We start from the raw sequence: 26,762 nt of genomic DNA, 5'->3' as shown, positions 1-26,762 counted from the left end.
CAGGTGGCAACAGTCTCATTGTAACCATCCAGCTCTAATAACATCTTTATTATCTTTATCTTTAATTTTAACTTATATTCAAAATATATATGGCAGGGAAAGATATATATCTCTGATGTGCTTATGGTGTTTTCTCCCTTACTGTCCACGAATCAAGCACTTGTTTTATGATTTAAAACGTTCCTAAATACTGTAGGCTCCTGCTTCTGACCCCTTCCTCCACATTCACGCACACATACACGCACACAGATAGTGTTTTACACCATTATAGTTGGGGTTTTTGCTTTTAGTTTCCGATACACTCTGTATGACACACATCTATATTCCTGACAATTACGCATGATAATGTCCACCACAATACCATCCCATTGCCATTCAGTAAGGTCCGGCCTCACTTGGTACCCAGGAACATCCGGAAGCACCAGCACAGTGTACTCTGACTGTGGCGCGCGGAGGGGCGTATGAAACACACTCTCGCCCTCTTTCTCTCTCAGAGTTTTAGTGGAAATTAGCAGTTCTGCGCCAGGAGAAGCGTCAAAACACTTTTAACGGACGGGCAGGTTCATTTTAAACAACATTGTTTCACTTTGAAGCTTTGAAGCTTTTCCACGCCGCTCTTATTTTTCACCTGTCGATGATGGAAAACTGATGGTAAGTTAACATAATCTCTACAGTGGTTTTAAAGTGCTTTTTCTATTTGTGTTAATAATTTATGAAAAATGTATTGCTGTAAATTCATTATAGAAGTCTGCAGCTGGGGGGGAACTAGAATAAGAGTCTATCTATATATCTATGTATCTAATTATCTATATATATAGATAGATATCTATATACATTAACACACAGCACATAGATTTATAAAAAAAGTAATGCAAAATAATTACACAGTAATTAAGAAAACATTTTTGATGTCTTTATTTAAAAAAATAAGTCAGATGGGTATCAGTCTTGACAATGTGATGCAACCTCGGAAAATCACATTCTATCAAATTATGTTATGATGTGTTGAAGGCCTGTATGGGAAAAACGGTGATTGATATCTTGTACTTCATGGACAAAAGCTAGAGTGCAAATGATGTGCTACAATATGTTACAGAAGTTAATGGGTATGGCAGCAAGTATTAGCCCACACACTCCATCTTAGACGACTTCCTGCTTGCATGACTGTCAACATCATTAGATTAGATTCCTGTCAATTAGAGATTGGGCTGCCCTGTTTTCTTTCTATATCCAGACTGAACACACACTTACACATACGGAAAGCCTGTAAAAATGTGAATATATTCCATAACATTTTTAAGATGACTGCCCATCATCAGCTATTTTGCCAACGCCCTGAAGGAGTGAGATGTAATGTCTGATAGTCTGTAAGAGGCACCAGCAAGCATTAGTTGTGAGCACTTAAGAGCTGTTAGTGTGTTGGTCCCCTAGGAGCCCACAGATACTGAACTGTGATCACTCAGCATACAGGCATGTTACAGGTTAGGCATCATAATGCTCATTAAGTCGGCTAAAGTCACTCAAATTGTCAAGTTTTTGTGGCAACTCCTCAGCTCAGTTGTAGGCTTGTTCAGGTGGTCAGCATTACAGCAGCTGAGGATTGACCAAAACAAGTGGAATGTTTATAACCCTAAAATCGTCTAAATAAAAGACACTCACGTATGACTTATGAACAAGTTATAGGCAGCTGCAGTTGTTTGTGCTGATCATGTAGCAATCCCTTGTTTATTATTCAAAATGCACCATGATTGTCTGTGTTAAAAATGCCTATCCTGCCAAGTTATGGTCCTATTAGTATGGAGTGATATACACATTAAAGAGATGATATTATGTTAGAATATCCAACTGCAGCTCAGCAATAATAAATATTGAGGATAGAAAATGACATCACCAATCTTCAACTTTTTCTATATACATTTAGACATGTCTGTTTTGCCTTAAAATGTGAACCTATTCTTTAGCCATAAGTCCCAAGCCCCCAGCCCCACAGGTTTTTCTTGTGAAAAAATACTTTAAGATAACAGTAGCTATGACTAAGCTATTGGAAAATACAAAGAGACTGATTCCCCTGGATCCCTATTGCATTAAACCGTCCTTATGTCATTTTGTTGACCTTTGTAAAGGTCTGATTGTCTGTGTTTTCTCATGCTTGTAGCTCACAGGCTGGTATAAACTCTGCCTTCAATCATCAATTTAAAGATTTTGGCAAAAGACTAAAGGCAGCGACACATTCAGGTTTTGGAACTGTACAGCCATAAGCAACACTTTAAGTCCATTTAATGCCAATGAAAATGTGGCCTTGATATCCGTCAGATAGCTATAGTAGTGTTACTCTACAATAAAGGATGCCACAAATGATCTCTTACCTAATCTAAGAAATAAGAAGCACTTTGAGGTCAATTAAAGACATATTTTAAATGAGCATGCAATATTTAAGCTGTGCTTTTCTATCGGGTGGCTTAAGGCCAAGGTCAGTCATCACCTAAAGCTCATCCGCAGGAAGGAGTTAAAGGTATGAGGAATAGCAACACCAAACTAATGTGATGACATTATGTTCCAGTGAGAGTTGAGGGAATCTAATGTATCCATTTTAGGTTAGTCGGCACAGGGTCAAGATGCTGACAAGTTGCAGATAAATTCAAGTGGGCCTATTTGAAGCTTCAAAGTGGCAGCTCATATCTCAAGTTGTGTGTAATGAGTTGGGAGCCGATTGACAGAAGGATGCATACCTCTATAGAGGTTAGTCACTGCAGGTTGACCTTGTTGCTTGAACATCAAAAAAGCTTTATTTTATGAGGAGTTACAAGAAGTTTATCTTTTTCTTGTTTATTAATTCAATTTTACCAAGACCATATTGCATTCCTCTAAATATTTATATGCTTAGTTATAGTTATAAAGAGTTGTGTTTTTAAGATAATCATAGGTAGGTTAAGTGCACTTGATTCCGAATTGTTTGGTCTCTAAAATGCCTGAAAGCAATGTCCAGTCCTTTATTGCTGTGGTGTGTTTGTTTGTTTTTATATAATGTATATCATTTAAGTGACCATACAGAAGAGGTGATTTTGTCTACGCAAAAACAAAAAACAGGTCTAGGCATTTGTCCATAATGACAATGAGTACAAGTCATATTTTAAAATGAATTCCACAAGTCAAATTCATGGACGGTCACAATGACATGTTATATAGATATAAATAATAAGAGTAGTTGTAGTTGTAGTTGTATAAGTGAACACTTTGAACTTGCAAAGGCCTATTTACTGCATCTAACCCAGCAGTGTGGTCTTTCTGTCCAGAGATGACAGCATAACTGATGCCAATATTTACAGTATATGTGTGGTCAATGCAAACAGGGTATATCTTTCAACAACAAATGGCAGTGTTAATAGTGTTACAGTAATAGTCAAGATGCTTATTTTGTTCAATACCAAATTCCTTTGATTTAAAATCCAATTTAAATCAGTAGTTACCTGATTTGTTTAATCTCTTATGAATATATCCAAGTGTGTCCGTACTGTTTATCTGGGTATAAACCCGATTTGAACAATCATATACTGTCAATTAGAAACATTTTTTAGCAGTTACAGTAGGCCTCCTGTTGTTGTTGCAATTACATCACACATACTGTACAAACTAGTGCTGTGGGCAGTGATTGATTTTTAGCATCACAGACTCAACGTTTAGAAGTGTTCTCTTTCACTATTACGTTAAGATCGGGCAAAATCTGTCCAGGGCACAGAGAGATGCAGTGCAGTCTGTAGTGCATTCATATTTTATACTGCATAGGCCTGCCTAACACATCTTAGCAGTCAGGCCTATTAGTACGATGGATCTATTCCTCCCTCCTCTCTATCTCAGTGCTCTGGGGAAAAGTGGACTCTTTTCAATTTGAGCGATGGAGGAGAGGAGCAAGAACCTCACCTGGAATTGATCATTGTCATGTCAAATCTTAATTTTATCTACCGAGGAGCAGATAATTAGATCTAATTTTACCATAGCTGGCAGGAATTTATGTGTATGTCAGCCATCTCTAGGCTCATTATAGCCTTCCACTTCCTGAACTGATGATCTCTGGACAAGGATCAGAGACACCCACTTTCCTGTCCTCGCCATTTAAAGCAGTTCCAACCTGACGAAAAAATGTGCCGCCAAAAATACTTTCAACTATTTGTTTCCAATAACGTGCCATTTCATGTCAGATATTACTCGTCAACCTCTAATCAGATCTCCCTTTCTGTCCAGACCCCTTAGGCCTTTCTCATGTTGGAGGCTAGCTGTTCACTGTGAAGGCACAGGATGAAAAGATGGCACAGCTGCTTGTACCACCAGGTCCAGACAGCTTCCGCCCCTTTAGTCGTGAGTACCTCAAAGTAATCGAGGAACGTATCACAGAGGAGAACGCCAAGAAACCGAAGAAAGAGAAGAAAAAACGCAACGATGAGAATGAGATCAAGCCCAGCCGGGACCTGGAAGCGGGCAAATCACTTCCTCTCCTGTATGGGGACCCTCCTAAAGGCATGGTGTCGACACCGCTGGAGGACCTGGATCCATACTACATGAATCATAAAGTAGGTTGGCTTGATTTCAAACTGAAGTGTTAAACCTAAGGACGCTCGTTTACATTTTTGTATTAATTGTTTCAACATGTGGGTTTTTCTTGTTGGTTTATTACTGTCCCTATCATTGCATTAGAAATGAGGATTCTTGTCTCTGTCATTGCATGCAGCTGTTAACATGGCAGTGTTGGTATATACCCATAGGCTGTGAATAATAGATGACAGGAAGACCAAGCTAATAGAAAATATTGATATTAGGTTGATCAGCAATGTACAGAATTTGATAAGTATTTGTAAGGAATATATGTTGATACAAACTGTTACTCATTTTTGGTTATTTTATACATATTTCTCTTTTTCTGTCAGACTTTCATAGTATTAAACAGAGGAAATTGTCTCTTCCGCTTCAACGCCGATCCTGCCTTGTACCTCCTGAGCCCCTTCAACCTTATTAGAAGAATATCAATTTGGATTTTGGTACATTCATATCCTTTCATCAAGATGTAATTCTGATAAGCGTGAATCATTTTTATGTTTAGCCCTCACTAAGTCTGTGGTTACTAAGCTACAGTATATCCCTGAATCATTTGCACCTTGCATGAGACTATGATGACAAAATGTGTTAATTCCCCAACAATATAAGTGATTTCCTTGACAACATGCCTGCAAGTTATTTAATATCGTGATCATGTGCACTATCCTCGCCAACTGTGTATATATGACACAGAGCGATCTGACTGACTGGATAAGGAATGTAGAGTAAGTTCCCAATGAACTACTATTTGAATCACATACTGGTGTATATCAATATGAAAATGCAATCTACATTAACAACTACATTTTGTTTCAACAGATACATATTTACTGCAATCTATACACTTGAATCCCTCATAAAAATCTTAGCCCGAGGGTTCTGTATTGGGAAGTTCACGTTTCTAAGAGATCCCTGGAACTGGCTGGATTTTAGTGTCATTGTGTTGGCGTGAGTAGTTTTATGTTTCACTTGTTCATAATACGTGTTTTAAGTCTTTAAGGGAAAGCTAGTATCATTCCATATTTTAAATATTGCCAACAAAATGCAAAATAATAACCTTTTTTATACCTTCGGATTTTACTACCCCGCCAGTTGCACTATTTACAAAAGTTAAATTACACATGTTGAGTGCATATATGCGATAATGGGAGAAAATATCCCAGAGTGCAACAATGTGGCACATTTATGTTTTTGTAATAGTCTTTGTAGAACAATGGAGGCACCAAGGAAATTGTTGGTTTTTGACTTTTCCTGTAATTTGTTGGCAATAATAAACAATATAGAATATCATCAGGCTTTCCCTTTATTCATCATCACAGTGACCTCATTGTCATTGTACCTTCACTAAGGTGCATGCCACAGTGTATACTGTTTGACTGCTTCACCTGATAATGTATTTAAATATACTCATGTAGTGTATCTATTAAGCATTGCAGGCTTCAATGTGTGTTGTTGACCCAGTCAATTCTCCATAGTAATTCTATGTTTCTCTGCAGGTATGTAACAGAGTTTGTAGACCTAGGCAACTTTTCAGCTCTTCGCACATTCAGAGTGCTGAGAGCATTTAAAGCTATTTCGGTAATCCCAGGTAAGCAGCAGGAGCAAGTGCATGTAAGTTAGCCTCTTGCATGATTTTCTCCAGCTGTCCTCTACTAACCTCCTCTCCTGCTACTGTTATGACATGTATGCCAGATTCTCACAGAGTTCTTTAAGCAATCTGAACATTCTCAATCCTAAAAACACAGAAGTAATCCCAGGGGTCTCTGGTGGATCCATTTCTAAATTCAGCTGTTTGAGTCTCTTGCTCATTGTTATTTAATGTTCCTTTGTGTTTTCCTAGATCTTATGGTTACTCTGTGATATCGTTGCCATTTATGTGTTATGAACAAGCTGCTTTTTATGTTTCTCACACTATTCATTGACAGCCATTTGCTCCTCTTTGCATGTGGTTAATGAGGACATAGTGTCATGTTATATGTGTGGGTGTGTCCCATGATTGTTGCATGCACATTATCACTAACATGCATGATCCTCTGATTGCCACATTGATTCTTGATGCATAAACCCGTCATGAGTAACCAAAGTAGGACAAATTATATTCAAAAGGAGTTGCTTAAGTATTTGTGTTTGCTATTAAAGCATAATATTTTATTAATAATCTTTACCTCATTATAGATGATGCTTAAATGATAGTGGAAACAAAGGGAAGAATATATGTATACTTTAAATATGTACCGATTCTACACATCAATGTCTGAAAACAGTAATTTTAGAGTACTACAGAACATGTGAAAAGAAAATGCCTTTTGTGACGACAAAAAAAAAAAAAGCTGATGACAGACCTTGGAAATTAAATTAAAAATAATTGGTAGTGGAGTTTACAAGAAGGGAGTTTACCAGGTATCTGCCTTATAGATTAGGTTTGAGCCTACATTAGCTGCTACTACCATAACACACCTAAATCTCCAACACAACAGATTAGGTGCTTGTTTTTGACATGAGAGATGCCTCCTTGTTTGCACATGACTACTTTTAATTCACAGTGCTTTTTAATTGCCTACTGGAAATAACAAGTGACTCTTTATCTGGCAGGCCTGAAAACCATTGTTGGTGCATTGTTCCAGTCAGTGAAGAAGCTCGCCAATGTGATGATTCTCACCGTCTTCTGCTTGAGCGTCTTCGCCCTCGTAGGACTACAACTGTTTATGGGCAATTTAAAACACAAGTGTGTCCGGGACTATAATGTTACAGACTATAATGGGACCAATATGACTGAAACAGAGTATGGCAATATCTCAGAGACTAAATACCTGCTAGATAAGCGTGAGTATTTCACTTTAAGTAAAGGATAAATCAGTAGATATACAATTATAACCACTCAATATAATTATACATGTGTTTTATTTCAATAGTCAACACCTATTTAGAGTACACCTTTTCAATATATGCAATTAAATACAACCCCCCCACCCCCAAATGTGTGAGGCTTTTAGACTTGAATTGACACCTCCAGCCCAATGTTGACAATATTATTAGATATTATTAATTGCGGATTATAGAGGTGTAGTCATTATAAACAATATATTATGTGTCTATCTTGGGCTTTTTTCCAACCACTGCTGACAAAAAAGTCTGATTTTCCTTCTTGCTCCATCAGGTTTTTACTATGTCCTTCCAGGTAAAAAAGATGCATTGCTTTGTGGATTTAGCACTGGAGCTGGGTAAGTGTATACCCAAACACAAGAAGACTGGATACAACATCATGTATAATCTTTGTGCTGTTTGATGTATCTGTGTTTGCATTTCTTCTGAGCTTTATGGACTCTTTGTTTTTTTGCAGGCACTGCCCAGAGGGGTTCCATTGCAAAAAAGCAGGAAAAAATCCAGACTATGATTACACCAGTTTTGACTCTTTTGGTTGGGCCTTTCTCTCTCTGTTTAGACTGATGACGCAGGATTACTGGGAGACTCTTTACCAGCAGGTAGGCCCTTTAATTATAACGACTGGATGTTTTGAAGTCATATAATACATAAGTCATGCATGCATAGATGATTTTCACTTCAAATCATTTGGTCAAATTCAGTAAAGATCTCCTCTTGGTTAGCTTGCTGTCATTTCTGTTTATACACTGAAAAATATGGTATTCATTCTTGTGTTCATACACAACCCTGGCTCTGAAAATGGGAAACAAACAGAGTGGCTCAGATCAAGTCACACATCATTATTCCAGCCGGGCGAGGGGAAGTACAATGGATGTTTAAAGATAAGGCAGTGTGAGCGAGGGGAAACATCTGGCACATGCTAAGGTTCTGAAGGAGCGCAGATTGGAGGAGAGAATTGTTTAAGCAATTTAATTTATATGTGAACAATCTTTCTCCAGAATCAATGTCTTCAGAATCGCTTATGAATGCACATACAGTATATACGTTTGTTTGTTCTTGCTACGTTCAGACCGGACGCGATGCGATGTTTGGGGGCGGCGCGATTACCTGTAAAGTCAATGCAGAGACGCGGACAGATGCGAATTAATGCAAGTAAACACAACTGGCAGCCGCGGTGAAACTCGAGCGATTAGAGCGAAGCGAATATTCGCATCGCGTCCGGTGTGAACGTAGCTTTTAATATTATAATTATTTTTGCAAGACAATATAATGTTTAAAGACTGTGACCTCACATGAGACAGGGAAAAACTGACCCTGAGGTTATTGCAGGATAATAAAATATTTGATGGATTAATAAAGCGGAGTATCATCTGCAGAAAACATGTAGATACTGTATACACATAGGCCTACAGCCTATTGTTGCCTCATTGCTGCAGCTTGTATAAAGATAACCATGTATCATTTGGCAAATGTCTTTCTATTCAAGTGTATAATGTTCTCTAATTTCCTGCAAACAACCTGACACTTCAGTGTTTTTCTGTTTAATCCTTAAATGATTGAGCCCAGGTATTATAACAGCTGTGTTGAATTGCTTAAAGTCAATGATAACATCCAGGTTAACTCCTAATTTAGCCTAGTTTTGACTATGTTGTAGCTCTTTATGAAGGTAATCTTATGCAATATGGTCTTCCTTGGTCGTTTAGTTTCTCAGTGACCCTGTGAGTAACACATGGCAGGTTGTTGAAATGTTTGACCTCATGTGTGTTAGTGTTTGGAGGATGCAGTATTTTTACCGTCTGCTTCTTCAAATACAAAAAAGGGCAGTGCCTTCTGTGGAAGGGCTCTGTAAAAAAGACAAAGCATCCTCACATTACATACAATATTGGTATTAATGGTGTTCAAACAAACTTCTAAATAGTGCAGGTGCATCTTGGTCAGAAGGAACAAAGATGAGCCAACTGTGACTCAGGCAAACACAACTTGAATGGGACTGAAGGTAAATAGTTGTCCACTGAATGGGCTTAACATTGTAGTATCAGCAAGTAAAGCAAACAGTAATACAACACTGCACTTTGTGTACTTGGTTGAAATGACCAGCTTGGTAGTTTCAAAAAGCTTTTTTTTATGGCTGTGTTTTTACAGGGTATTAAATCTAATTTATTTAAATTAAACAAAATCAGGTGTTTTACTCATGAGAATGTGGTTAAAGTTATATTTTCTATAAATGTTTATGATCATTTTAAATATTTCAAATGATATTGGTCACAGACAAGTAAAAGGGAGGGACAGAGACATTTACATAAAGTATGCTGCTTTGATCTATCCACATAACATCATAATGATAATCATAACTAAACTTACGGCAGATAGTAGAGAGCAGAAACATATTGAATTAGGAAATACAAGATAACAAGGTCAATTCATTTGAATAACTATATTAAATAAGTGTACCACAACATTGTTTTTATTTATTCTTCCAGACATTGCGAGCAGCTGGGAAGCCCTACATGTTCTTTTTTGTGCTGGTGATTTTCCTCGGTTCCTTTTATCTGATCAACCTGATCTTGGCTGTAGTAGCTATGGCCTACGAGGAGCAGAGCCAAGCCACCATAAAGGAGACGAAGGAGAAGGAGGAAGAGTTTAAGGCCATGATAGAGCAGCTGAAACAGCAGCAAGAGGACGCTCAGGTACAGGGCGATCGAATGTCCCAAATATTAATGTCAAATGACGGATTTCAAGTAAACTAAATAAAGTTGGAATGAATCTTACTTTTATCACTAGGTATTTGTTTTTACAAAAGACAGCTGAGGGTTCTAAGTTGTTTTATAGCCAGTGTTTCGATTGTGGTTAACTTTTGCTGTTATGAGTCTTAGTTTACATGGAAAAAGCTGAGACCCAGTTACAGTGCATGAATATGTTTGGTTCTCACTTACAATGGAAAACTTCTACATGCAGTTGAACACTTTTTATGACACAGTGTCATTAATACCTGAACAACATATGATTCACAAATATCTATTCCATGTGTTTACCCCATTTGTCCTCACTTCTCTTCTAGCTAGCAGCAACTGCAGAGGCTGCAGAGAGAGGCGAGGCCAGTGATAAACCCAGTGGCCCGGAGAGCTCTTCTGACTCTAAGCTCAGCTCAAAAAGCGCCAAAGAGAGACGAAACAGAAGAAAAAAAAGGCAAGATGATGGCAAAGGGGATGACAAGAAGGTCCCTAAATCCGAGTCGCAGGACAGCATTAAGAAAGGTCGCTGCCGCTTCTCTGTGGATGCAAACCAGCTCAACTATGACATGAAATGCTCATCCACGCATCAGGTTCAGTATAATCTGCCAGTAAGATTGTCTATGAAAACAGCGATGTTAGCTACCGATGTGATGTGAACTGTTGCCCTGCTTTCAGGTTATTATGTCCTTTTTCAACCCTAAAGCCCGATTTATGCATTGTTCTTCCCATTAATTTTACTTCTACATGTATCTTCAATGCGGTTATTCTGCACCAATCAATAATAGTACAATTAAAGACTTTTCCTTTTTTTTACAGTCCCATCAACTTATACTGGCATGAATTGTACTATTCAATAAAAAAAAGATTGTATTTCATTATGAAATATTGACTTACAGAGCCTGTCAGAAAATAGCAGTGCTCCAGTGGCCATATTTTTGAAAGAATATTGATCAGAATTGATAAGATGCAAGTCAGTGATAAATGTTTTTTGTAATGAAATGGCAGATGTCTAACTTTGTCAACAGGAAGACTTGCTGTCTTTTGTCAAGCTCTTTGCAGAGCTCAAACTGAATGACAGGCAGTAGAAGCTAATGGATTGATAAAGAGATTGCCAAGCTTACATTACAGCCACAGATAGTTGTGAGGAATTCTAACGTCATACCAAGTGTTGGATTGTTACAATATTAAGAATGTGTTACTCAATATATACATAATATTGTCAACATTTACTGATCTTCCTTTAGTTTCTTATACATTTGTGATTACTTTCGTACATGTTGTGAGCCCAATGCAACGATTAATTCACTGCTTTCACAATGACATTTCTTTTCCCATCATCACCTTTGGCATTGACATTTTCATCATCATCTTCTATTTCTTGATCAACTTCTTACATTGTTATTAATTTTAATCATTATCAAGATGCAATTAGTATTGTCTTCACATTCCCACGAAATAATGCTTTTTTTCCCTCGAGAATTTTGTCATATTTCGTAAAAATATGGTGATTTTTCAATCATCACAATCCTCATCATCATCCTCATCATCCTCATCATCTTCATAATCATCATTACCATCATCAGCATCACTGTCAAAATCTTCATCAGCATCATGATGATCCTAATCTTCATCTCTTCATCATCTTCATGATCCTTACTGTGCTCATCACCAACATGTATTTTTAATTTTGCAGTTTCCTTTAAGTCCTCAAAGCATAATTTAGAACATCGTCAACCTTCTCATTATCATAAGGCATTTTCGTTTCTCACCATTTTATGTCATTTGCACATATGACATTGTGGTCATTGCAATGTCATCTTTCCTTTTTTATGATCAGAATTTATCTTATTATGATAAGAATATCTTTCTCTTCTAGTCCTTTCTGAGTTTTCGTGGACCCATGTTCTCATCCAGACGGAATAGTAGGACCAGCATTGTCAGTTTCCGAAGCCAAGCGCAGGACGTGAGCTCAGAAAATGAATTTGCTGATGACGAGAACAGCATTTTTGAGGACACCCTAAGTCGAAGGGGCTCTTTGTTTTTTCCCCGGACTAGTGATCGACGCAGCAGCAGTATGAGCCAATGCAGCTTCTTGTCGCATCTCCTACTTCCACCAAATGGGATCAAGCACAGCTCTGTAGACTGCAATGGGGTTGTGTCTCTGGTGGGTGGGAATTCACACCCACTGTCACCTGTGGAGCTACTTCTGCCCAAAGTGACGGTAGATATGGCCTTCACAGGAGACCACGTAAGAAAGGGTTGTCTATCCCAGATTGCCCTACTTCATTTGCCTATAGCCCATAACTCCATCTTTGTTGTTGTTGCTACCTTTTACTGCCTGTATGAAATACCCTCATGTGTAGGAATCAGGATGCTGTTTCAATAGAACATCATTCCAAAGTTCATGATCATTTCAGCAATTGTTGTTTTACTGAAAGTTTTTTTCTAAAAGTAGCATTTCACTGTGCTAGCATTGGTATCTGTGAAACCGTGGCGCAAAATCTTAATTGGATGAACTGGTATGGAAGCAAACAAGAGACAGAAGTATTTGAATTTGATCAGACACTGAATTTATAGCATTGGAAATAATTACTTTGAAAATCATGTATCTGAATTTTTTTTGCCTTCGCTCTAAGACATTTTCGTGAATGCTAGACTCACTTTCAACTGTTCATGCCGTTTTCTGTGGTCAGGAATGACAATTACAAAGCATAACTTGGACATTCAAATGTTCCTACATTTTTCCAATGTTTCAATTGGATATTATTTTTTCAGCCACTTTATATGCATTTCAACCCAGTTCTCTAACACAGTTGCATCCGTAACAATTGTTTGTATCCTCAGGCTGACACCACTGACACAGAATACAGACCAGGTGGAGGAGCGGACCATGAGTGTATTGACTTCCTTGATGGCCCAGAGGCTAGACAGAGAGCTCTCAGTACAGCCAGTGTCATAACTAGCACAGTGGAAGGTAAGCATTGTAGACAATGGCATAAGTGTCCTCGCTGGATTTTGTCTCGCATAATCGAAAATAAAAATGATGCAGCAGATTAAAACATATTTTTCGGTTGAACCATTACTTGTGTTTATCAGAGATTGAAGAGTTGAGGCAGAAGTGTCCTCCTTGCTGGTACAATTTTGCCAACACTTTCCTCATCTGGGAGTGTTGTCCGAGATGGTTGAGGATCAAGAGGAAGGTTAAACTAGTTGTGATGGACCCCTTCACGGACCTAACCATCACCATCTGCATTGTGCTCAACACATTGTTTATGGCCATGGAGCATCATCCAATATCTATCCGTTTCACCTGCATGCTGCGTGTGGGAAATTTGGTGAGTGGACTGAAAGTGAATTGTAAAGAACACACTTTTTTGCTTAATGGGTTTCATGTTTATTAATAGTCAGCATTTCTGATTCTTGCTTTAATAAAGATTTTTACTAGCATCTTCACGGCAGAAATGGTCTTCAAGATCATTGCTATGGACCCATACTATTACTTCCAGGAGAAATGGAATATTTTTGATTCAATCATTGTCAGTTTGAGCTTGATGGAGCTGGGCTTGGAAAACGTGGAAGGCATGTCTGTTCTGAGATCATTCAGATTGGTGAGTATACCGTACATTTGCCAAAGTCAATGTTCAGTAGCAGTTGTTTGCTGATAGATACGAAATAATTTGTTTTTCTTTTCTTTTGTAGATGAGAGTATTCAAGTTGGCTAAATCGTGGCCCACTCTTAACACACTAATCAAGATAATTGGCAATTCAGTGGGGGCTTTGGGCAATCTGACGCTGGTGCTGGCCATTATCGTCTTCATTTTTGCAGTTGTGGGCATGCAACTGTTTGGAAAACACTACAGGGAGTGTGTGTGTAAAATCTCTGACAAGTGCATTCTGCCCCGTTGGCACATGAACGACTTCTTCCATTCATTTCTCATTGTGTTCCGAGTGCTTTGTGGAGAGTGGATAGAAACCATGTGGGACTGTATGGAGGTGGCTGGGACAGCCAAGTGCATCACTGTCTACATGATGGTCTTGGTTATCGGAAACCTTGTGGTACATTTTCATCTCTTATGGTCTTATGGTCATCTCTTATGGTCTATGAGCCCAACTTAACAATTAACTAATTTATAAATACTCGTGTTCTGTTGTTATCATAAAGTACAAAGTCTAAAACATGAAATGCAATCTTACATGAAGTTATGTCATTTTTGTTAGTTGCTGAATCTGTTCCTGGCCCTGCTGCTGAGTTCATTCAGTTCTGATAACCTCGCGGGGGTAGATGACGACACGGACATGAACAATTTGCAGGTTGCCATTGGAAGGATTCACAATGGCATTGCCTTCGTCAAGTCCCTGCTTCGAAGCAGCTGCAATAGTGTCTGTCTCAGGAGGAAGAAGAAAAGGAAGGGTGAAGACAAAACCCTGGATGAGCTCCACAGACCTTTAGGGCCAAATGGTGTACCCAACCATACCATCAAAGACTTTTCTAAGAATGGAAATGGGGATGTGACCGGAGTGGACAAAAATGGAGACAAGTACATAGTCAGTAGCAAGAGTGATGATTCCATTATGTCTTTCATTCACAACCCTAGTCTGACTGTAACTGTTCCTATTGCTCTGGGAGAATCAGACTTTGAAAACCTCAACACAGAGGACTTCAGCAGTCTCTCATCTGATATAGTAGTATGCCCTGAGGTAAGGATGTTCTTGTGAATTGGCGCGATTGGTATATCAAGGTGCTTTCACTGTTAGAAATAAGTCTATACAAATAATGTTTAGGATGTGTAATGGATGAAAGAGAATTTCACTATTGGTTGTGGCATGATTCGTCGCAGTAGTCCCATTGAAGCACTTTGCCCCCAGTCCATGGCAATGGTATGTGCGTGTGATGTGGTGTTTCCCCTGAAGATACTAAATCCTTTGGCCCTTTAATGGGGAGAGTCCATATAGACAGGAAAATACCAGTGAGTAGATTGCATTATGGGCAATTTAGGCCATGAGTGCTTGGAAGCCGACTCCTCCTCTTAAGGGTGCTGTGTGCTTTGCATTGAAAGAAAGCTCACAGTGCAATAGAAAAAAATAAATACACTGTCCATTTTATGATTATTGTTACCACGTTTTTATTTGCATTGTAAATGTACTTATTCAACCTTCGTCTGAGCTTGCAATATTTTGAGTTGCTACTGCTTGCTTGCTGCTTAACAGATGCTCCAAAGGTTAAATAATACTTTGTTGCAATGATTATGGAGATAGTGTACATCATTTACACTACAGTAATCATCGAGTAAACACTTTAACAGACCACCTATTTTTCTTTGACATTACTTTTTTTCCCCTTGAAATTTGTAATAATACAAATCTCCATAAGAACCATTTTTGGAGAGAATTACTTATGCAATGAAGTTTCTCCTTTATTCTTGATTCTATGGTTTGCTTTACGTCTTTATTCGTTTGTCGGGGTCTTGACAAAATTGGACTTTGAATATTGACATCAAATACACAAGAGTGCAATTAACCAACAGGATATGTGGTTAACGCACAAACATACAAAGGCTTTCTGCTGACATGCTTTCAATAGATATTTAAAAATCGCAATTTTACTTAAAAAAACATAAACATAATGTTCCACTGATTACTCGTAATTTTGGTGAAGCACTTTGACAGAAGTAGAATTGATGCATTAAAGCGCACAGCATCAACACATTGACTTTAATGCTCACAGTCCATCTCAGTAACATGCTTACAGTACATCATTGCCTGCACTGCATTAGCTGGTCCCAGGACAGCCAGTGCTCTGCATTCTCTAGGAAGGCATTCAAGCTGTTCTCATCTGCCAGCCATTAGGAGACACACCCTGTAGAAAGCCATATAACAGCAGGCTGAAAGACCATGCTACCGTACAACACCGACAGGCTGCCACTCTCAAATGTACTTATATATTTCTTTTTATATTTCATTTTTTAAATATTTCGTACGTCTCTTGGCTTAGCAAACAGTTAATGGGTGAAATAAGTCAGAATGCGCAGTCAGTGCTCTAATGCTTAAATATTTTATTCCTAATATAAACAAAACAACAGAAAATACATATCAAAATATGCCAAAAATCATCATGCATGATGTAAAATCCTCATGTATACTAATTAAATCTCTCTTTGAATTTGATAGGGTTTTTGTGTAAGAAAATAACTTAATTTTGAAGAGAAATGGGGAGCATGGAGAGACATGTTCTCAGTATGTCAGTCCCTTACCTTTGCCATGGCTCTGTTATGTTTGCTTATCCAACACTGGTTTGATTCTGCTTCATCCGCAGATTGTGGAAGATGATGACCAGGTCAGCTCCTCAGAGGGGAGTACAATAGACGGTTTGCCAGGCGGGGAGGGAGTAGAGTCTGTGGACTTTGATTCAGAAGAATTTGCTGAACCTGATGCCTGCTTTCCTGACAGTAAATACTACTACAACCACCACTTTACCCAGCACTGTTATGCTTATACGCAATATTAAACAGGTGATTTGCCATCTTCTCTTTCTCCATACTCAGGGTGTGTGCGAAAGTACCAGTGTTGTCAAGTAAAAGTGGAAGTGGGCTGGTGGAAGGTGTGGTGGACGCTTAGAAAGACTTGTTTCCGGATCGTGGAGCACAACTGGTTTGAGAGCTTCATCATTTTCATGATCCTGCTCAGCAGTGGAGCACTGGTAAGAGCATGAGCGGGAAAAAAAAAAAACATAAAGTTATTTTTGAACAACTGATTTGACTGACTGCTCCTATGTATTAATCGATTGTGTTAGGCATCACGTCCGTCATTAGATTTGAAAAGAAAATGTTGTTTACCTTTTTTCTTTTATTTAACATTAAAAATATTTGTTTTAAAAACCTTTCTCTGCAAAGTAAGGTTTAGATTTTTTTAATTTATTTTGTCTGATTCCTTTTTAGAATTAATTACTCACTGCCATTTTTTCCATGATCAGGCATTTGAGGACATCTACATTGAGCAGAGGAAGACCATTAAAACGATGTTGGAGTTTGCGGACAAAATCTTCACCTACATCTTCATTCTGGAGATGTTACTGAAGTGGGTGGCCTATGGATATGCCAAGTATTTTACAAATGCCTGGTGCTGGCTAGACTTCCTCATTGTCGATGTAGGTTGAAACAGATCTTCTTACACAGAATGACACATTAACTTACTTAAAATATTTCTTAGCTTCTTTTTATTAACATCTGTATGTGTTTTAGGTCTCAGTGGTCAGTATGGTAGCCAATGCCATGGGATATTCTGAACTTGGTGCCATCAAGTCTCTGAGAACCCTTCGAGCTCTACGGCCACTGAGAGCCCTTTCTCGGTTTGACGGCATGAGGGTAAGATTCCCTTGATTTATCTTTGTCTGTCACCATCTTACTGCACCGGCAGTGGCAGAGAGTGGCATAAAGATCCATGATCCAGATCCCAGACTCTGGAATTCCCTCCGTGACTCAGAGTCCCTCACACTCTTCCAGTCCGGCCTCAAAACTCATCTCTTCTCCTCTGCCTTTTGGGCTAGGAGCATTGAATTCCTGGAGTCACTAAAAAGGCTAAAAATTATACAGCATGTTAATGAGTGAGCTTTTGAAATGGTTGTAGGTGGATTTTTTTATCTTTGGATTGAGCCAGGCTTACTGTAGGCTATCTACCTTTTTCCAGTCTTTATGCTAAGCTAAGCTAACAATGCTAAGCTAAATATCAGACTTTTCCATTGTGTGAGGCCATGTCTGCTGTGACTTCTCACACCCTTACAATATTTTGCTGTGTAATGCAAACCTGGTCTAAACAGGGGTGGACAACTTATGTAACCAAAGGGGGAGGGTTGACGGCTGCTAAAATCAATGTAGTATTTATTGATTAGTTGCATTCATGTTGTATTGTCCTGGTTTTTCAGAGTACTGTTAAGATGATAGTCTTTTCTCCAGTGGTAGCTTTACTTACTGGCAAAAGCAGCTATTTATGTGTCAAAATATGTCATTACAATTTCATTGTTCTTTAATATGACATATTTACAAGCATTTTACATGTTTTTGCTAGTAAACTAATATTTTGACATTACATTGCCTCTATAAAAAGTTTCCGGTTTCTCTAAAAATGTAGTGGTAACGCACTTAAACAACCTTTAGATACATAACACAACATCAATCTCATACCTATTTTGTTCCCCACAGTTATCATTGTTTTTTAGATTTTCATTAAATCTACAGTACATCCTATCCTATGATGGGCTAAGTTGATGTTTTGGTGTGCAGGTGGTGGTCAATGCCCTGCTTGGAGCAATTCCTTCCATCTTCAATGTGCTGCTGGTTTGTCTCATCTTCTGGCTCATCTTCAGCATCATGGGAGTAAACTTATTTGCGGGGAAGTTCGGCTATTGTGCCAACAAAACCTCAAATGAAGAGTTCCCTATATTAATGGTGACAAACAAGACAGAATGTGAAAAAATGGCCAATGCTCGTTGGAAGATCCACAAAGTCAACTTTGACAATGTTGGTATGGGATACCTTGCATTGCTTCAAGTGGTAAGTAACTGATCATAGAAAAAATAGTTGATGTAATCTTGCCAATGTCTTATTTGCTGTTTGGTGGATATCAAGAAGTGATTTGTAAGTGAGAAATACTTTTGTTTGGAAATTGTTCATTTCTATAAAGGCTACATTCAAGGGCTGGATGGAAATCATGTATGCTGCTGTGGACTCTCGAGGCAAGGTAATCACATTTTAATGTTGCACTTGCACTGTTCCATTATCTCACTGATAATTAATCCCACCCAATATCACAACACTTAGGTTTAAGAAGTGTATGTAATAAAACCATGTGATTATCTTTCTCTGTAAACTACACAACAAGTTGCTGGATCACAAATAAGTATTTTGACCTACTCCATGCCATGTACCTTGGTGTTGTTTTGAAATGTTCAAAAGAAATCCATCCAACACATTGTGAGCACACATCACAAGTGAAAACTACTTGCGACGTGTGCCGTGTGAAATCAGACTGTTGCAGTTATCCTTGACTTAATTCTTTATTACTACACCAACATGAGTTTGTTTGGCTTCACTGTAAACAAGTACTTCAAAGGTCTTATCTAGGAGTATAAGCTGTAGTATTATATTGTATTTAAGGCTAGCACCAGTTTCCAAATGACATTAACATTTTAAAGATTATAACTGTTAAGTACTAATGTCTCAATTTCCTCTCCCTTTTATAGGATGAACAACCAGATTATGAGAGCAGCCTGGAAATGTACTGGTTTTTTGTTGTGTTCATCATATTTGGAGCCTTCTTCGCTCTCAATCTCTTCATTGGTGTCATCATAGACAACTTCAATCAGCAAAAGAAAAAGATAAGTATCTAAACGAATATGGATATTTTCACTTGATATTCTGATTGACATTCAAAAATTTAAAAGCATGAATCTATGCCTGCAGTGTCTCCTTATCACCTTTGCTATGATTTAACATGCCTCATATTCTTTATTTACTTTGGAGGTCAAGACATCTTCATGACTGAAGAACAGAAGAAATACTACAATGCCATGAAAAAGCTGGGGTCAAAGAAACCACAAAAGCCTATTCCTAGACCATCAGTACGTAACTATAATTCAGTCTGCGTCTAATCTGTATTACAACTGTGATCTTTGTTTCATGGCACTTAAAAAAAAGTTGTGTCCACTTTATGTCTATTTCAGAACCAAATTCAAGGATATGTCTTTGACTTCACCACAAAACAAGCATTCGATATTTTAATAATGGTTCTAATATGGCTTAATATGGTAACCATGATGGTAGAAACTGAAGACCAGTCAGAAGACAAAAAACAAGTTCTTTACTGGATCAATCTAGTATTCGTTATCATCTTTACTGGAGAGTGTTTGTTGAAGATGATCGCGCTTCGCCAATACTACTTCACAAATGGTTGGAATGTATTTGACTTCATCGTCGTCGTCCTGTCAATCATCGGTATGAATCGCCACTATTCACAGCACTGCTCAAATAAATTAAAAACATTATTCTTTTCAGTTTAAGTGTGTATTGTTTACAGTTGGTTTAATATGTTTTGCTCTCTTTCCCCAGGAATGTGTCTCTCGGAACTGATAGAGAAGTATTTTGTTTCGCCAACATTGTTCAGAGTCATCCGATTGGCTCGGATTGGCCGTGTGCTCCGCCTTATTAAAAGTGCCAAAGGAATTCGCACACTCTTGTTTGCCTTGATGATGTCACTTCCTGCCTTGTTCAACATTGGTCTCTTGCTCTTTTTGGTGATGTTTATCTATGCTATCTTCGGCATGTCAAACTTCGCTTACGTCAAGAAGGAAGCAGGCATTGATGACCTTTTCAATTTTGAGACATTTGCCAACAGCATGATCTGTTTGTTCCAGATCACCACCTCAGCGGGGTGGGATGGCCTTCTTGCGCCCATTCTCAACAAACATGAAGATGATTGTGACAATTCCACAGAGCATCCTGGCAGTGATATTAAGGGAGACTGTGGAAATCCTCCTGTGGGCATCGCCTTCTTTGTGAGCTACATCATCATCTGTTTCCTGGTTGTGATAAATATGTACATTGCTGTTATCCTGGAAAACTTCGGTGTGGCCACTGAGGAGAGCGCCGACCCACTAAGTGAGGATGATTTTGAAACGTTTTACGAGGTCTGGGAAAGGTTTGATTCTCATGCTACACAGTTTATGGAGTACAAAAAGCTTTCAGAATTTGCAGATGCTCTGGACCCACCGTTACGTATACCCATGCCTAACAAGATGATACTGATCTCTATGGATCTACCCATGGTGAATGGTGAACGCATTCACTGCCTGGACATTCTGTTTGCATTCACAAAACGTGTTCTTGGTGAAGGTGGGGAGATGGACATCCTAAGGGGGCAGATGGAGGAGCGCTTCATGGCCTCCAATCCTTCCAAAGTTTCCTATGAACCAATCACTACCACCCTCCGTCGCAAACAGGAGGACACATCAGCCGTTGTCATCCAGAGAGCATACAGATGTTATGCAAGGAGTCGTGTTTTCATGAAGCCCTCAAACAGATCTGGTGTTAACATTCAAAGGGATGGAACACACATTGACAAAGAGGATGTTGTCACCGACAAACTCCAAGACATTTCTAGCGCCGATAAAAGTGAACTGACGCCTTCAGCGGCCCTTCAGCCTTCATGTAACAGTGTGACTTCAAATGGAAGACACAAATATGAAAAAGACAAAAGTGAAAAGGAGGTTGAGGGCAAAGATGTCAGAGAGCAGTAGTGAAGGAATTCTGGAGATGCAACAAAGACATTTTAATTAATGACGAAAACGTTTACAACCTTTGAAAGACATCCATTGGACTCCCTCTTTTAAAAGATAAACTATATGCCAAACCGACCATGCTTACTTGAGTCTAAAGTTTGGTTGCTCATTTTGGCTTTAGTGGGACCAATTGGCCGTGTTCTAGGTGCAAGGATGCCTTTTGGCTAAGTGTTCAGAAAGACACATTAGTTCATGCTTTGACTTTATTATATTGCAGTTCTACTATCCAGTATCTTGAATTATTGTTATATCACTGAAAGTTGTATTACTTAACTATCTTTTTTTTCAAGCAGAAAAACATGTTATATGGCTCTTATTATTTTTAGATTTAATGGTTTGCTTTGTTGACTTTTTATACATTTTTTTACTTTTCAAAAGGGATGTTCTTTCAGGGGCAATAAGGCTAGCCTTGCTTGCTGATACCGCCACTGGAAAAATCCAAGACACAAAGTCAGATTCGCTGCATGTTACTAGAAATGTAGACCTGCATGAATGTTTCTCCATCAGTGTGCATGCTGTAGTACACTATTTCCATCATGTTCTATCCACGTCAATCATGCTTGATGAAATGCAAATGGATTTTTTTATTTGTGAGTTAAGCCTACAGTCCAAACAACTCCAGCCCTGTGCATCGATTGTGTTTATCAGAGTCCAAGCCATAACGCATGGCAGGAATATTTTGCACATTCATATTTATTTAATCACCATTCAAATACTTAATCTCAGCCGGCTATATACTAGCGATGTACCATTTAAAATGTTACGAGTATAAACAGATTGTATCAAAAACAATGTTTTCTTTTTTAAGGCAAAAAATATAACAAGCATTTGCTGTGTACACACTCTAAATGACCCTCTGTATGAATGACCTTGCTGAACCACAACTCTTTGACAGTTTGCTCCATGACGAGTTTATCTGTGATCATGTCTATTTGTAGGACAGCTGCATCATTTCAAATATTCTCCTTCATGTGTCTTCCATTTCCTCGTTGTGTCTCCTTTCTTTCCTAGTTGTTTTTTTACAATGGCACTTGATGTTATGGTTATAAATGTATGGAATTGATTGAAGAACTACTATTTATCACCTGTGATATGAAACCAAATGTTCTCCATGATCTGCTGTATTTTAGCAGACAGGCAAGCTGCACATTTAGCAGGGGGAAAAGGTCAAAGGAAACTGTTAAATGAACACTAATTGTTCCTCAAATAATTACAAAGCCATGTTTTTAAATCATGTTGATGTTCTATGACTTTGCTGTTTAAGCTTAGCTTTATTTTTCAACTTTTAACTTAATTTTATTATTTATTGATATTTTATGTTTTTGTATTATTTTTTAAACTGTTTTTTCACAGTTTACCTCTCAATCTTTATCATGATAAATATCAGTTGGATGAAAGACGGCTAAGAATATTCTGAATGATTGTCTCAAGGACATGGCATCACACATCTCATGTTTCCTACTTCTGTTTACATTTTATGGTTGCAGTTGTACTTCCCAGGCCATGACAACCACCCTGGACTTTGTCACAACTTCATCTGTTGTTTCATGTTGTAAAAGTATATTTCCATTAATATAAGTATATTTTGCATGTTATTAAAACATTCAATACTTACAATATACTTTATGCATAACGAAAGAATGTTTGATTACATAGAATGTAACATCTCCCATCATGCATAATGCTTGTAGTGTATAAATAAATGCATGCAAGACACTGCTATAACCCATTTTACTGAAATGCCAAAATAATAAAGATTACATGTACCTCAAGTATGCCAAAACATTCCATAACTTCCTTTTTATAAAATACATTTATATATTATTTCATGTATGCAAGGACCTTCATTTGTATTGCTGTTTCTGTCTTTTTGAGCTGAATGTGAGAGGTGTTAGAGTTGGATTTAAAGTCAAATATCCTCAAAGTTATAACTATACACACTTTTATACACATGCTGAAAACCAATGGAGCTGGTGTAGAATAATATCTTCATTTATGCATAGCTTACTTCTTAATTGTCGTATACAAAACCTACCTGCATACAAAAATGTACTGCTTAAAACTACTTTCCCACCCTGTGTGTGAATGAACATGTGTCTGGTATTTTCTCCAAGAGTTTTTTTTTCAAAGACATTTTTTAGTTGAATGTGATGTGCTAACAATCTTTCAAAAGTCTCATTAGAAATGTAGAGCTCACCAGTTTATTTCTTTAACATATAATAACCAAACACTTATTTTCTTATGTTGAGATTTTCGTTGTGATTGTTTATACGTATCATATATACATTACATACATAACATATTCAGCACTTTGAAGTCAATGCTGCACTTCAACTCACCTAATCTTGGTTTGGTAAACTAATGCCCTTGATATCACAAAGGATTCACAAATATTTTGAATAGAATTCAGTAGTTTTCAGACTGTCTTGATTACCTTCAGTTTAGTGGAAGGATTTCATTTTGAAAATATTTGTATCTTAAGTGCTAACAAAATCAGAGGCATTTAGCATCAGCTTTTACATTTATAAACTTGATGGCAATGCTGATAACTACGAAACCTCAATCAGCATTAGCTCATTTCAGAAGCTGTAAAATGTTGGAGTTATCAGTGTCTAGCTCATGTGTAAATTGTAATGAGCACTCACATCCTAATGATTCAACTTACATTGATCTTTTTAATCTCTTGGGATATCCAAAGCACTTTAAGCAAATCATTGTTAGTGACAGGAAAACACAATATATGTAAAAATAGCTTCCAAATATTTGAGTTGCTCCGGGCCAAGAAGGGAGCTTCAGATTTGAACATATGAACAGGTTTGTGATATTATCATTTCAGTGAGCACTATGTTTTAGCAAACATCTTTGCAAGAAGCTAGAATCTGGTTTCTGAGTGCGCATTGTGGCTACTGCCGGAAACTATTAGCATCTTAAGTGGGTGGAACATTTTTATTAATTATTAATAACAGTCGAAATATTCATTACTGCCCAATAACGCTTTTGCCTATTGTGGCTGCTGAATACTGGAGGCAGTAAACAAGAAGATGATGGTAAAGTGCTGATTATTCCTGCCATACTGTCTCACAATGATGTGATTATCAGTTTGTGCCACACCCCCTCACAGTACTGTATGGCTCACATGTTGTTTTCTGACAAGCCAGCAGTACAATTGAGCTGTTTCTGAATACATGTTTGCCAACAAAACTCGAGACATCATGACAACAAATGACTGTTTAGAGAAACTCAAAATATTCTTTATCTGTAAAAAAAAATATTGTTTATAATGTGAACTGTTTAAGAGAGCCAATGTCCTTTGAAATGTAGGACTAGAACCAGCACACAGCTCCACTGATTACAACAGGTGGGGTTACATATTGCCTATTTTAATGACCAGTAAATCAAGAGTGATGCTGCAGATTCTCCTTTCTGGTTGCCCAGCAACATGACATCAAGCTCCTGTGTTAGACTGCATTAGGGTGGAAGGTCGGAAGTTGGTCTGCTGTCCCCACCCTGGCAGTCTCGCAAGCTGGTAGATAATATGTGGATATGTTATATGAAAGGATGTCTCTTTGGCTTGGGATTCGGCCACTGCATGCATGGAGGGGAGCGAGGGAAAAACAATTCAAAGAGAAATCTGAGAATGCTACCCATAACAGCTCTGTAATTTCATTTGCTGCAGAGAGATGGGAGGAAAAACCCATTGGATTAGGTGGTGTGGAGTACCCCCTACCTTCCCTATTTGCTAATAGACAGACACACAGACTTGCATACAGACACTCACACACTCACTCTTTAGCTCAACTGCTAAATCACACACACTGTTTCAAGTGAACCACTCCATCAGTAACTCAAAACACACACAAACACAAAGGGAGCAGTTTACAGAAAGACCTTGTGGAATACAACAGAGATTTGTACAAAGAGTCACTCTTTTTCTATGTTTGTGTCTTGATATTGCAACAATCCTATAAATGTGTAATGATATGAAATCCTCAACCATCAACATACCGCTTGTGTATTTACACTGGTAAATTTGTATGCATGTATGTGTAAGAAATGCATTGCAATCACATTTTAAGCAGCACATATGGAAAGATAAATAAATAAAATAATAAGTTTGCAAGTGAGCTACATAACTTGTATTATAGGACATGGCTCTTTGATCAATAATGGTCTGTTCAAACTTCAATAGATGTAGCCATTAGAATGCTATAGCACAATATCCCAGGGGATACATATTCCACAGTATTTCCTCTAATAGGTTTTCAAATGCATTCTTTCTAAGAGCTACAACACATGCAGTAGCCTATTTATTGCTCTTTGCTAAGTACAACACCTTGAGTATTAAATCTACCATACTTTGTCTATTATGGAAAATAAAATTAATTGGGTTCATTCATTAATCGACACAAAAAAGTGAATATATTAAATTGATTAATATCATCTATTTTATGTTTCTACTATTTGTTCTGTTAATATAACCTCTCACAATATGGGTACAAAGCTATGGGTACAGTAGGCCTACACAGACTTATCCCATCGATGTACATGCTCAGAGCTCAATATCAACCTGATTTACTCTTCCATTGATGTGTGCTGCAGAGAGTAACGATTATGTGCCAGGGTTAGTGCTAAATAGTATTTGACAAGGCATGGAAAGGTTCCCCCTCGGAACAGTTGCACCCATGCTGTACACTGGCTGATCCTGTCATGGACTTACCACTGCAAACATCAAGTGTTCATAACGCTACAGTCAATGCATGGTGTTGCATAACATTGGCCTCCAATTACACTGGCTGGATGAATTCCAGTGCACATGATAAACTATGTAAATATGTGTTAATAGGTGTCAAAACGTTCTTATTTCTTAATTTTGATAGGTTGAACAATAACATAGTTTATGTAACACAATGAGAAACATGAGATAAGATTCCTTAATTATCTAACAATGAATACCCTCAGTATGTTAAATTGTGTAGGTCAAACGGAAGGCCATTCCAACTACACGCCGACTGATCACAATAATCCACTCTCAGTGAGTGTAACCAAAGCGCACCCTGAAATCATTTCCATATATTCAAAATAGATTTAATCTAACTTGACACGATATAGATACCTTTTCAGCTTGTTGCTTCAAATGCCTGAGAGTTTTTGTTGCCATGTATGTATTTATTAATTTCATTATTATTATAATAATTATTATTATTGTTATCATTATTATTATAAGTATTAAT

At 37.8% G+C, this 26,762-nt stretch overlaps 1 protein-coding gene across 1 annotated transcript; it reads left to right on the top strand.

Annotated features, from left to right (window-relative positions):
* The first annotated feature begins 512 nt into the window (after positions 1-512).
* On the top strand, positions 513-23,286 carry scn1laa (sodium channel, voltage-gated, type I-like, alpha). Its single transcript, XM_079666107.1, has 27 exons — positions 513-651; positions 4,240-4,565; positions 4,920-5,039; positions 5,224-5,312; positions 5,407-5,535; positions 6,084-6,175; positions 7,180-7,410; positions 7,745-7,808; positions 7,928-8,069; positions 9,951-10,157; positions 10,529-10,792; positions 12,079-12,450; positions 13,047-13,176; positions 13,299-13,537; positions 13,637-13,810; positions 13,902-14,258; positions 14,421-14,900; positions 16,516-16,648; positions 16,745-16,899; positions 17,173-17,346; positions 17,441-17,563; positions 18,479-18,748; positions 18,879-18,935; positions 19,438-19,572; positions 19,711-19,815; positions 19,918-20,188; positions 20,303-23,286. The coding sequence occupies exons 2-27, from the start codon at positions 4,302-4,304 to the stop codon at positions 21,487-21,489; spliced, it is 5,964 nt and encodes a 1,987-aa protein (XP_079522233.1). The 5' UTR covers positions 513-651; positions 4,240-4,301; the 3' UTR covers positions 21,490-23,286.
* Positions 23,287-26,762: the final 3,476 nt, after the last annotated feature.

Source organism: Notothenia rossii, assembly GCF_949606895.1.
Source record: "Notothenia rossii genome assembly, chromosome: 2".
Taxonomy (NCBI): domain Eukaryota; kingdom Metazoa; phylum Chordata; class Actinopteri; order Perciformes; family Nototheniidae; genus Notothenia; species Notothenia rossii.
This window is presented reverse-complemented; position numbering and strand designations above follow the sequence as displayed.

Excerpts from the sequence above, each read along its gene's own strand:
- scn1laa (XM_079666107.1), top strand. The coding sequence starts at position 4,302 with ATGGCACAGCTGCTTGTACCACCAGGTCCAGACAGCTTCCGCCCCTTT. Across the intron at positions 12,451-13,046 it reads TGGCCTTCACAGGAGACCAC|GCTGACACCACTGACACAGA; the intron begins GTAAGAAAGGGT and ends TTGTATCCTCAG. Across the intron at positions 17,347-17,440 it reads TAGACTTCCTCATTGTCGAT|GTCTCAGTGGTCAGTATGGT; the intron begins GTAGGTTGAAAC and ends TATGTGTTTTAG.